The 12,351-nt window shown below is 45.0% G+C and overlaps 1 protein-coding gene across 1 annotated transcript; it reads left to right on the top strand.

Moving 5' to 3' along the window:
- Positions 1-478: 478 nt before the first annotated feature.
- CD2 (CD2 molecule) lies at positions 479-10,740 on the top strand. The gene is made up of 5 exons (XM_031505861.2): positions 479-634; positions 3,413-3,709; positions 6,441-6,707; positions 8,613-8,732; positions 9,677-10,740. The coding sequence occupies exons 1-5, from the start codon at positions 574-576 to the stop codon at positions 9,883-9,885; spliced, it is 954 nt and encodes a 317-aa protein (XP_031361721.2). The 5' UTR covers positions 479-573; the 3' UTR covers positions 9,886-10,740.
- Positions 10,741-12,351: the final 1,611 nt, after the last annotated feature.

Below are 12,351 nucleotides of genomic sequence, written 5' to 3'. Positions count from 1 at the left end.
TGCCTGCAGGAAGCCTTTGTGCCTCTGGCCAGCCCTTCATACACCAGATGTTGATGCCAAGCTGATCCTGATGGTTTCCAAGGGAAGTGTGTCTCCTTTTCAAGTGTTGTCCAACAGCCACCTGCTCCTCTCTGGGGCTCCTGGGCTTGCTCTCCCCTTGCTGCTGCTGAGGCTGTGGGGGAGAATTAGGATTCCTATCACTCCCCCACCCAAAAACTGCATCCCTCCCACTAGGATGGTGGCATGTGGGTGCTGGAACTGAGCTCTTCAGGTGAGCATTGAGGAGGACAAGGGCCCTATCTCTCCCTCCAGCTGGGTGGACAAACCTCCAGGGCATTTCCTGCATTTTAGTGCCCATTTTCTTTGTGTCTCCATGTTGCCTCCATGCAGACAAAACACTCTGTTGGGGCTTATTTCCGCCTCTGCTAGAAATGAGAAGTGCTGGAGGAGAGGAGGAGGGCACAAAGGCTGTGCCGACATGTCCCATCACTGCTTGCTCACAGCAGAAAACCTTCTCACCTGCCAGGAGCTATCACTAGACAAGGCAACACTGGATGTTTTTTGACCCTGAAAATGAACTTTAGGAGGATTTTCCTAGTCAAGTGCTTGCTGCTTTTATTTCCCACTGTAAAATGTGAGTTTTTCTTACAGTTTTTTTTTTTTTCTCTTTTGGACTGATGTTAAAATTGTATTTTAAAGCATTTACAACTTGGTGGGCTGCTACTGATAAGAAACTTGTTCCACTTTTCCAATGAGTGAAGACATCTGGGTTATTGCTATTATTATTTGATTTAATTTTCAGCCAGGGGGAGGGCAGGACCTGAGTTTCCTATTCCAGTTATAATAATAAGCTGTAAAGAGTTTTGGTTTTAAGTTAATGAGCCTTAATTTGACACATGTGTAATGAGAAATGTCAGCATACAGTTTGCTTTCTGCCCTTGAGGCAGCTTGTACTACATTAGAGATCCAGTTCACTGTGCATTATCGCATATAATTTCCTTTTCTTATCAAAGATGTGCAAATCTTTTGAAAGTACAATTTATATTCTTCCATAAATATTAAAAGAGTGATATATTTCAGTGTCCTCAGTGGAGCTGGAGTTTAAGATGTGAAAACAGCAAGCAACTACATATATTTTTTATATTTTGCATATTATTGTTCTCATTATTTTTTAAAATATTAATCTAAAAACTTAATTAAGGTGTTAACTCATAGATTAGAGAAGGTTTTAAGAGATGGAGACAATACAAGCCTGCATAATTTTTTTCCCCTCGGTTTCATTCCACTAAGTTTGCATGTATGACTGTTTAATGCTATGCTTTTCCTTCAGAACAAAATTAATAGATAAATAAGGATTTCTTCTTTTTACGTACACAATCTATAAAACATCTTCTCTAGCAGAAATAAGGATTATTTCCTTGAATGGAAAATTGTTTCAGAGACTTCCTTCTCTAAAATTACTATGGGAGCTTTTTCTTTTAACTCTTTCTTGTGACTGTGAGTGAGCTGTAGTCTCTCAGTTAAAGCCTTTCTGCCCCTTGGAGCACATTTTAGTTGGCATTTTTATCAGATGTGTTGTTTCATTAGCGAAACAGATTTTTAGTATCATACGTGTGGGATACTCAGCTTTCCACTAGAAAGACTGTGGAGATCAGATCAATATCTAGAGATGCCTCTGGTCCACAGAGATGCCATTGAATTATCCTTGAAAACTCAGATTACTTTCTTTCTTTACTTCCAGAGAGAAAATCTAAGTAGTGTCTGTTATGCAAAGAAATCCTATTACTATCTCTAAATACTTGTTCATGACTGAGCAGAAGCAAGTATCAGAATTCAAATATCTGGGTATAACATGTAGTGTCATCTGTGTGGGGCATAGCTGCTTCTAAGGCTGTTTAGCTGATAGCTTTATTTCAGGACATTTCATTAGATATATCGAATACCTTGCAAGAAAGGCAATGCTGAAAGAACAACCTCTCTTTAGAGGTGGTGAATTGCCAGAAGCACTACAGCATTAATGTTCTTGTTCAGAGGCATGCTATTTTAGTTCTCTGATTATCTTTAATATTGTTAGTTTAATGAAATAGCCACTGGGTTTCAGTTTCCCCTCTGTGGTGCCATTTATCATTATCCTAGATACAAGGAGTGAAGGACTGTAATAAAAATATGCATAAACACAGGTTTATTCTCTCTGTGGGGAAAAAAGTACTTAAAATACATAAAATTAGGGCAGAATCAGCTCTGTTGATGGGAAGGGAAATCTCCTCCTGCTGATTGGCTTCACCCTGTAAATTGAGGAGGAATGAACACGATAAAATGACAAACTAAATAAGCTGTGGCTCTGGGTGAGCTTATCCCACTTGACAATTGCACACAGATTTCGCCCTCCTCCTGCAGGTTTGTCCACCTGCCACGGGGCTGGGGACAGTTCCTTACTTGAAATGACCTCCCAGCAAAGTTTCCCAAGTCCTGGCTCACCAGAAATGGGGCCTGCAGAGACGGTGGCTGAAGCAGCCTGGAGCAGGCAGAGCACCCGGGCACTGCTCCAGGAGTTCATCCTCCCACTACTGGAAATACAGAGGATGTTTAGTGAATATCCCCTTTGGCAGCCCCATGCTCAGGTGCTTCTCAGTCCTGACACTCCCTTTGGGAAGCTCCTATTCTTCTCTGTTCTGGAGAAGGGACCTGGAATCAAAGGAAGAGAAGATTTTTGAGGTTTGTTTTGGCAGTAGCTTTTCTTGTAATGACTCCTGCAGCCCTTCAGTTGACAGGATGCTGGTGGCTGTGTCTTCCTGCCTTACCTGCCCCATCAGGATCCCATGCTAGAAAAATCAAGTGGATACATTCCAGTGGGGCAGAGTAACTGGGATAGGAGGCAGGGGGGGCATTGCTGTGGGTGTGCCTCCAGTTCAACGCCTTACACTCACAGCTTGAAATGGGCTACCACTATTATCATCATTGCTGTCACTGGGGTGGCTGAAATGATTCTGCTGTTCAGGGCTGTGACTATTTTTGCTGTCTGCAGTAATGCTTGCAGTGATGGGCTCTCTGGGTGCCAGCCTGTGCCATGTGCAAAACACAGAAGGGACCTTCTTTTCAGGAAGGGCTAAGTTCATGTTAAACTGAATGGGAGGCCATGAATCTTGGCATCCAGAGTCACTCCAAGTAAGTCAGCCAAGGTATAAATTCAGCTTTTGAAAGCTGGGCTCTTAGCTTTCTTGCCTCTCAGAATTAAATTGGATGCTGGCATTTATCTAAAGAACAATCAAGAAATATTTTGGAGTAGGGGAAGAAGATGGCATCAGTGAAGCAGAGGGGCTTAGGCAGCTCAGGAAAGGGTGGCATAGCAAATGACAGCCTTTTGGGTGGCTGCTGGAGACAACTGAGGGGCTGGCTGTGCTTCCCTCGACAGGCATCAGCACCAGCTGGATTTACAAGGCAGTGAATGAGACAGCTCTTCTCAGCATCACTGCTCCTGGGAACATCTATGAGGCAACATGGACTAGAGGGGGACAAAGGCTGGTTCAGATCAAAGATAACAAAACTAAGCACTTTGTGAACAAGGAGCAGTGCAGGTGTGCCATACTCCGGAATGGGACTCTGCAAATCCAGCGCGTGGAGAAAGCGGACAGTGGAAACTACACGGTGATGGTTTATCAGAAGGATGGAAAACTGAAGGCGGAAGAAAATGTCATATTCTTTGTTCAGGGTGAGTTTTTGCTTTTCCAATACCATGCCCATGACTGCTGAACAGGACTTGCTATTGTCTGCTCTCTCCCACAGCCCTCCTTTCTGATGAGGAAGGGGTGACTTCTGTAGGACATACCTTTTTCTTCCTGCCTCTGACAGCAGCCTGCCTCTCTTCTCCCTTCTCTTGCTCTGATTGATGGCCTCAAATCCCTGGCTTCTTTATGGCTCCCCTGTTTGTCAGCCAACAGGTTTCCAGCTGTGCCCAAGAAAGCAGCTGGGAACAGGTTCACACTGACAGCAGGGTGGGGGTGGTCAGTCCTACTGCAGCACCACAAACAGTGCTAAGACCCTAAGCTGGGGTGGGACCCTGAGAGGGGACTGGGCCCCCAGCAGCATCCTGCTTCCAGAAACCTCTGTTAGGACCACAGCAGCCTATGGGGTACAGTTGTGGCTGATGCACTGTGGGTTTCAGGTATTTCTGGTGTCATTTTATGGGTACTGAGTTATGACTTTTGTTCTCTGGCTGCTGGTCCAGCAAGCTGAGCAACTTGTGTTGCCAGCCCCTTGAGGAGAGCTCAGGAGTCCAGATGGCACTAAATGCCTTCATTCAGGCAATGGAAACCCACTCCATTTTTGCTCTAACATACAAAATATCCAGCAGTCACCTCCCCTGAGATAAACCACAATAGGAGCTGAATTTGCAGTGGAAGAAGACTCCTGCACCCTCTCCTTGCATAGCACAACACAACAAATATGAAGACTGTGCTCTTTGAAGCACAGTTAAGCACACACCTGGGGATTTCAGCTGCTTGGGCTCAAAGTATGAGGGCAGTCTCCATTCCTGTGCTGTATCTTGCCCTAAAAGATCAGAGCAGTAGCAGCCCAAAGGTTTTGGGGTGAGTAGGGATGATGGAGCTGGCTATTCTGCTCCTTAATAACTGCTATGGCATCTCCAGGCCTCTAAGCTGTAGGACAGCTTGGTTTTTTTCCCACAATAAAGGGATAGATAGCTTTGTTCTGTCCTTCTTCAGTCACCATGCACACCTTTGCCAACATCTTGAGTTTGTGGCACCAGCTGGGATTACAGAAATGATGCCTTATTGAGGCAGCAATGACAGCTGGAATGGTTTTAGCAGGGTTTCTGTGCAATGGGAGGCCCCGTGTCTAACAGCTGCTGAGCAGTGAGGGTGTCTCACTGCTTTGGGAGCTATTACTGTAAACAGATTCAGGAAGTCATCAGAGCCTGATGCTTCTTGCTCATGTCTGAAGCCACTCTATCTGAAGCCACTCTACTGTCATTGGGGTGTCCTCATTTCAGGTCAAGCTGCAATGATGCAGCTGTGTGCTGCATCATTTCCTCTGCTGTGCAGCAGAGTGTGTTACCTCTGACACATGGTTTTGGAAGTCCTGTAGTAATTCTTGTATCCTATAGTAATTTGTCAGCCAGACTGGCCCTTTGTTACCAGGGCTGGACAAACAGTTGTTTTAAAAAAATAAAATTGTCCCAATGATATCCTCACACAACTCCAGCACCTGGACTCCAGTGTTTCCCACTGGAATGTTTCCCTGAATAAAAGGTTCCAGTTTGCAGAGGGGTGTCACTATTGAGGCAAGATGGGAATGAAGAGACTCTGACTCAGAAGGTTGTGAGAGTAAAGACTCAGGTTTATTTAAAATACACTGCTCTTTATACAGAGCTTTGTGAGGACCAACTCCATTGGTCCTGAAGTGCAAACCACCCACACTATTGGTGCAAAGTGCTTGATGTACAGTGATAGAACTTAACTATAAACAATGTGAGCAACAAGAGAGATAAAGAATTATTTACATTCTTCTCCAGCTCTTTCCCAGGCTTTTGCCTGGCGAGAAACTCCTGTTTCTCTCTTTGACTGAATCTGAGACCCACAGAGGAGGAGTGGGCTTACCAAGGAAAGGGTGGCTGTGGTAGTGGTGGTGTGAGCCTTGACTGCGTGTGCTATGAGCAGTCCTCATTTGCTTTAGAATTTATGAGCTCCATAATTTACTCAGCCTGTAACTAGAGTGGCACTGGCATGTTTTTGTTTATCTGGTCTTAGAAGTAGAAATAATTAATTTGCTGTCCCTACCAGTTGCCCTTACTTGAGGAAAACCATGCAGGATTTTCTGCCTCTCTCAGTGCCACCAGTGATAGAGAAACTGGAACCAAAAGGGAGCAAGTTATTTTCAGGGCATAAGAAGAGACAGAAATCATTTTTTTCTGTCATAACCTCATTGAGAACTGAAGTGTCTGTTTTGTGCTCTCCATTCTGGGTTGATGGCCTTCCATGCTGTGCTGTCGTGCCTGCTGAGTGCCTCTGGGTAGCACACAGTGCATCATAAGGAGCTTTTAATAGTTTTTCCTGCTTTAGAGAAAATCTCTCCCTGATGGGCACAGGTGGAGCAGGATCAACTTCACTTGCACCAAAACACAGGGTCCAGAGGTGGAGGGGGCTGTGGCTTTGAGTTCCTTCCACCCACCTGAAGACTCAGGTTCCTCCCCTCACCTGCCTGGTGCTCAGCTCTGCTTTACTGGGGCAACTATGTAGGCTACTGCTCTGCATTTTCTTTATTATTGCCTTGTTAGTTCTTTAGTAGAGGTCTAATTTCCTCTTCATTCTTCTATGATCTCATTAGCTGGTGATTTGGGGTTAATTCTCTGTTCTGCTTAATACCAGAACCTTTCAAGAGGAGAAACTCTCTCAGATGTGCTTGTCCCTTCCCTTCTTTTTCAGAACCTGTCCCTCAGCCAGTCCTCATCGCTGAATGCAGGAATAAAAGTGTATCTGTCAAGTGTGAAGCAAAACAGAAGGCCAAGAATGAAGCAAAAGAGAAGGGAAAGGATGAAGCATTTACAATAGAACTGACTCAACCCAATGGCAAAAAAATCCAAAAGAATGCAACAGTGCTGGAATGGCACGGGTGGAATTCAGGGACGTTCCGATGCGTTGCTAAGAACCAAGTCAGTGAAAAAATGACTGAAAAAGCAATTAAATGCTCAGGTAAGAAATCTCTTTTGTCAGAATGTGCTAGGGTGGGCCACTGCTGAGGGCAGTGGGATGTGAGAGGGGTTTTGCTCCTCCCCTTCTCCTGTGGGGAAAGCTGTTGTGTTTTTCTCCTCTCCGTAATCATGTCTATTTATGTGGTGGGTGCCTGCTACCCATGGGTGTGGATGAGTTCTCTCACAAGGGAAAAAATAAGCTGCTTGGACTCTTCAGCTTGGCCTAGAAATCAGGAGGGAGGTTATGGAGGATTTTTCTTCAGGGTTACACAAGTCAGATAAGCATGGCTCAAATGTATCATGGTGTTCCTATTGAGTTAACCACAGATGCAGCAAAAGGACTGAAAAGATTGCATTTTAAATGGGGAGAGTCATGATGAAAATGGTTCAGCAGGCAAAAGAACCAAAAGTCATCACAGTTGTCATCCTCCCACGTAAAGGTTTTGCAAGTTAGGGCACAAAAAAGGACAGATCACACTGGTTTGACACTGGGTGTGGTTCTCAGCTCAAAGTCCAGAATTCCAGTGCAGTGCTGGCGAAAAGTCCTTGAATTTGCCAGACTTGGGTTCATCCCACATATCCACATGTGCTCTGCTTGAAGCATTCTCTTACTCTACATTCCTGCTGGAGCTGGTGGAGAGTTACAGGGCGGGGCTTACAAGAGCTGGCTCAGTATTTCCATTTTTTACCTATTTCTGCCACAGTGAATTTAGGGAAAGTCCAAGTTTGAAGGACAGCCTATGGTGTGAGAAGGGAGGGAGCAAGCCTTAAGGCATAAAGGCTTTACTGAAGTGATCTCAGGTCTGTTGATTCTGTCTGAAGGGCAAAGAGCTGAGGGACAGGATGGCCACTGCTCTCCTGTGCAGCTGTTGCCTCCTGAATAATCCTTCTGATTTCAAAAATGCCAAGCAATGTATTTTTTTGCTGCTGCCTGACTTGATGGACTGCACAGTCCCATTGATGTTAGCATTGGGAAGGGGTGAGCAGGATGTGTCATGGACTTTGGAACCAGGTATGAAAGTGTGCTGCTGGATTAGGTGTGTTTAAGACAGGGCAGACTATCCCAAACACCTTGTCTGGATGAGGAAGTGCTAGCTGAAGCTGCCCATGCCAGGGCACGAGCCAGGCAAGCGCAGCTCTGCCTGTACTGCTGCTATGGGCAGACATCAGCCATCGTCTAGACAATTTTGATTTCACTTTTTCTCACCCTTAAGAAACACTCTTTTTTCACAGGGTGAATTGAGTTGGAGAAGGTACAAACATAGAAGTTCTCAGACACCAAAAACCCCCTAAGAACATGGAGCACTACTCTTCCTACCCAAACTAAATACCTCTCAAATTTTCTGTGTAGTGGCAAGACTCTGCCAGATCCATAGTAGATTAAAAATCCCTCATCTTGCAGTCAAACCTCCTTCTAACCCTGTGGCCCTCTGTGAACACTTGGTCCTGCATTTGAGGCCAATCACCTTGAATTTTGATCTTTACAGGCAAGGTACGTTTCAGGTGGGCTTTAGCTCAGCCAGCTTTTCATGGAAGTGTAATTATATGTGTATACTATATAATAGTATATATGTGTATAATCTGTCTGGGCTTCTCTTGCACTCATCTTGAAAAACAGGCATAGAAAAAGCAAAAGACACCTTGGTGTAATGCTGGCAATTTAAATACAGTGAGCTGGCACACATGAATGCTCTGCTTTCAATTTTCTGCAGAACTTGAATCAGGGAGCAATTAAAATTCTCAACAATGAGGAACAGCAAATTTCTGTTGTTTTCAAGTAAAAGGCAAAGAGTGGGGTCTCTACTGGTCTGCCTTTACAGTCAATGGAAGAAAATAGACAATGCTAAGTAGATGTTGTGCAAGTTATTTCTTTCCATCTAACATTCTCTTTCTTCCCCTTAACTAGGCAAGATGGACTTTTATCTCATCTTAGGCATAGCAGGAGGTGCAGTCTTCTTTGTCATCTTTGTGATTTGTCTTATTTATTGTATCAGAAGGAAGAAAACAAAAAGGAATGAAGTTTATGGTAAGTGTTTAAGAGGATTTGTTTTGCTATCCAGCAACCTAAAATATTAGAGCTTCCCACTGACAGTAGCCCTGTGGTCAGGAGCATTCTCTCTGTCCTGACATGAGCAATAACCTGGTTTTAGCATATGGTGACTCTTTGTAGATCAGCTGGCATTGCCAGGCTCGCTTTCTGATATGTGCTTTGAGAAAGCCACCTGAGTATTATTTTACATTATGGCTGTTCTCTTTTGAGTGGTACAGACCACTGCATCAGCTGTGCAGTGATACCATATCCTCAGTTCTTGGACCTGGATTCAACAGGAATTAAGAAAATGAGTCTGAGAAAATGAGAACGAATATTTTAGTGATTATTTTATGGTGACTAACCTCTCTGAAAGAGTTTGCTATGAGTTTAAGGCAAACTCAGTGTCTTGAGAGGTAAATCCCTGAATCCCTACGTTGAGTGATATTTCAGAAATGATGAGTCAGTGATCAGAAGTCAGTTGGTATGAATTTACTTCTTTGTGTGTGAAAATTAATGCTGGCAAAAGGGATCTCTGGCTGCCAGGAGTCTGGAAATCCCAGCACAGACAAAGGCAGGGCAGAGTGCTTTGGTGTTGCTTCCTGAGGTTAGATCTCTTTCCCTTCAACAGCTTCCAAAAGGGGACAGAGCAGCTCGGGCTGGGGGTGTCCATTGATGTCTACTGGGGCCTCCCTGATAAAGCTGGTTCCCCCAACAGACCCAAGTGCTCCAACTACCTTGACCTCTGCCAGGCTGCTAAAAGCTTTCATGTTGGCCTGGCACGTGCAGAGAGAGGTGATTTTTGCTGGGACAGCAGGAACACCTGAGAGTGGCAGGTTAAAAACCAATATTTGGCTTTTTCTTGCTTGGGCCAAGGACATTTCTGTGTCTTTTTGACTCCTTGGTGCATGTCTGACTGCGGGGTCCTTGTGCTGTTGCAGAGGAGGAGCGAGTGATGCAGACTCTGCCCATGGACCGTGAGAATGGGATGCGGGAGCTGCCTCAGCCTCCATCCAGGCCCACCCCGAAGCAGCTGCGAGTGCAGCAGCGGCCGCTGCCCCCGCAGCCCCAGGAGCCCCAGCAGCCACGGCCCCAGCCACGGCCCCGCACGCAGCCACGGACTCCAAACCTCCCGAGACAAAGGCCCTGAGAGACATCCTGGGAGGAGGGATGCTGGTCTCTGCTCCACCATTCACTGGGAAAAGAAAGTTCCTGACAGCCAGGAGCCCCTCCTGCCCAGCCCTGTGTCATGCTCAGCTATGAAAAGGCAGCTTTCATTGCAGAAGATTAGAGACAGCACCAAACGGAGACGAGAAGACTCAAGGTGATGGGCATTCATCCCTGTGGCCATTTTTCCATGGGTGTCTTCATGTTAGGATATGGAGCACTCAGCCCTAAAACTGTGTCTTTCTGTGGTTCAGTTGTTTTCACTGCACCTTGTTGTCTTCATGCTTTTTGGATGGTTTTCACCAAGAAGAAGCTAAAGCTCTACTGAGACAAAACAGACCTATGCATTTTACACAATTTCATCTCCTGCTACACAGTAGGACAGCTCTCTGGCTTCAGCATCAAATACATGGCCTCCTGGAACAAAAATTAGTTGTATGTAATTAAATATTTGTAAGAAGTTGAAAGGATTTTTGTCATATAATGCAGAGAAAAAAATATTGAAAGGATGTGTGAGAACCTTGAAGGACCTGTGTCAGAAAAACACAAATGAGAAAGGGAGAACTTTTTCCTTTTCTCCATTTCCCTTTCTCCACTGTGTTTAGAAAAGAAACTGTAGGCTTGAATTGCAGCAGTTAGGTCAGTATTTTGTTTTTAATGAAACACAGAGAGATTTCTGGGAGAGGTTATCCAGCATTGGGGTTTCAAAGAGTGGGTGAGAAAACATTCTGTGAAGCCTTTTTGTTCTGATTGTGCTACACAGCTTCTTCAGGGACAGTTTCAACTCAGTTTTCTGTGACTTTTAGGCAAATAAAACAAACCTTTATTAGTAGCATAAGTCTGTGTGGCTATACAGACAATTTTTTTTTGCTTAGAAGAGGTCTGGTCTCCTTTGGCATGTGGAACAAAGCATTATAAACTGCCAGCCAGTAGGATTACTGGTGGCACTGTCTGAATTGTCAGGAGTTTACATCTCACGGCCTCCTGCTGAGGGCAAGGGACCATGTCTCTTGATTTTGCTGGTAACAACTCAGGTATAACCAGGGGATGGTAAGAGCTGCTGAGAGATCTGCATCCCCAAGGGAGAAGCTGGACTGCAGTAAGTGCATCTGCACCACCTTCCACGTGCTGGACACTGCTTGCTCCTCTGGGCCTTGGGGGTGTCTGCAAGTGCCTCTGCAGGACAGCTGAGGAGCTGAGAGCACAGGCCTGGTTTAGAGCAGTGTCTGCATGGGTACACTGACCCATCTGGGGTAAAAGGCAGGGCAAGTGAAGGAGGAGAGAGCTACAAGAGCCACAGAACACGAGACATCCAGCCAGCTAGCTGATGTGTCAGGCAGAAGAGCACCCAATACCTCCTTCAGACTGGCATATCCCACAGGTGACAGGGGATATAAAACAGCCATGCTTTGTTTCTCCTGAGAAATATGACTATTTTTATTTTCTGGTATAAGGGCAAGGAGACAACTTGTCAGGCAAAGGAAGCCTCTGCCTCCTCCAGAGTTCTGTCGCTTCACTTGAACTCTGACAGTGGGAACTGCCCTGGGAGTGCCACTTGCTCTCTTGCCTTAGCTTTCAGCAGCTGATTTTTGGGCTTTTGCTATTTAAAATTGCATTAGGTAAATGTTTCATGGTTTATTTTGTAAAATACCATATGCTATACCCCTGTACTGAGTAAATAAAGAGAAGACTGGGTGCAGAGGATCTTAGCTCACAGCTGTGCTGGTACTTCAGTATCTCACTTTGATACAAAAGCGGCAACAAAAACATTTTGGTCCCTAAGCCACAGAAGCAGAGATGCAGGAGGTGTCACACCATTCTGGGAGGTGCTGGGGTGCCAGGAGCTGGTGGGCTCAAGCTGGTGTGGGTGAACACAGCTGCTCTGCCTTTCCTGTGCTGCCAGAGGTTTACTGGTGCTGCTCTGTGGTTACAGGTGTGGGGGGCCTTTCTGGGAGAGAGGAAGGATTACTGGGGCCTGAGAAAGAAGATTTATCCCTATTTGGTTTATTTACCCCAAAACACAGTCCTTGGCAGGCAAGAAAATGCTACTAGCACAGAGCATACCTGTGCAATGGAAAGCTCACCAGGGTAAAAATTATTTTTGATTTACTCCTTTTCTTTTTAGTCACCATTGTTTTTATGATGTCTCATTGTACAAGTATTGTCCACTGCAGCACATCAGGAACAAATGTGAGGCATCACAAAAACAATGATGACTATTAATGCTCCATGACACATTCAGAAAAAATGATGACTTATCAAACAAGCACCAAACAGAACTTCATTTTTCTGAATGTGTGTCATGGGGCATTCATATCTCAGGCTTTTATGCTGTAGTGGATGTTTCAATTCTGGAAAATGAGCTGACATTGGGATCTACGACATAACAGGATGTGCTTGGCTCTGGTGGTTCTTGCTGTAAGATTTCTTGGTTCTTCTTTTGTAGATG

This window comes from Lonchura striata, chromosome 2 (assembly GCF_046129695.1).
Source record: "Lonchura striata isolate bLonStr1 chromosome 2, bLonStr1.mat, whole genome shotgun sequence".
NCBI classification, from domain to species: Eukaryota; Metazoa; Chordata; class Aves; order Passeriformes; family Estrildidae; genus Lonchura; species Lonchura striata.
This window is presented reverse-complemented; position numbering and strand designations above follow the sequence as displayed.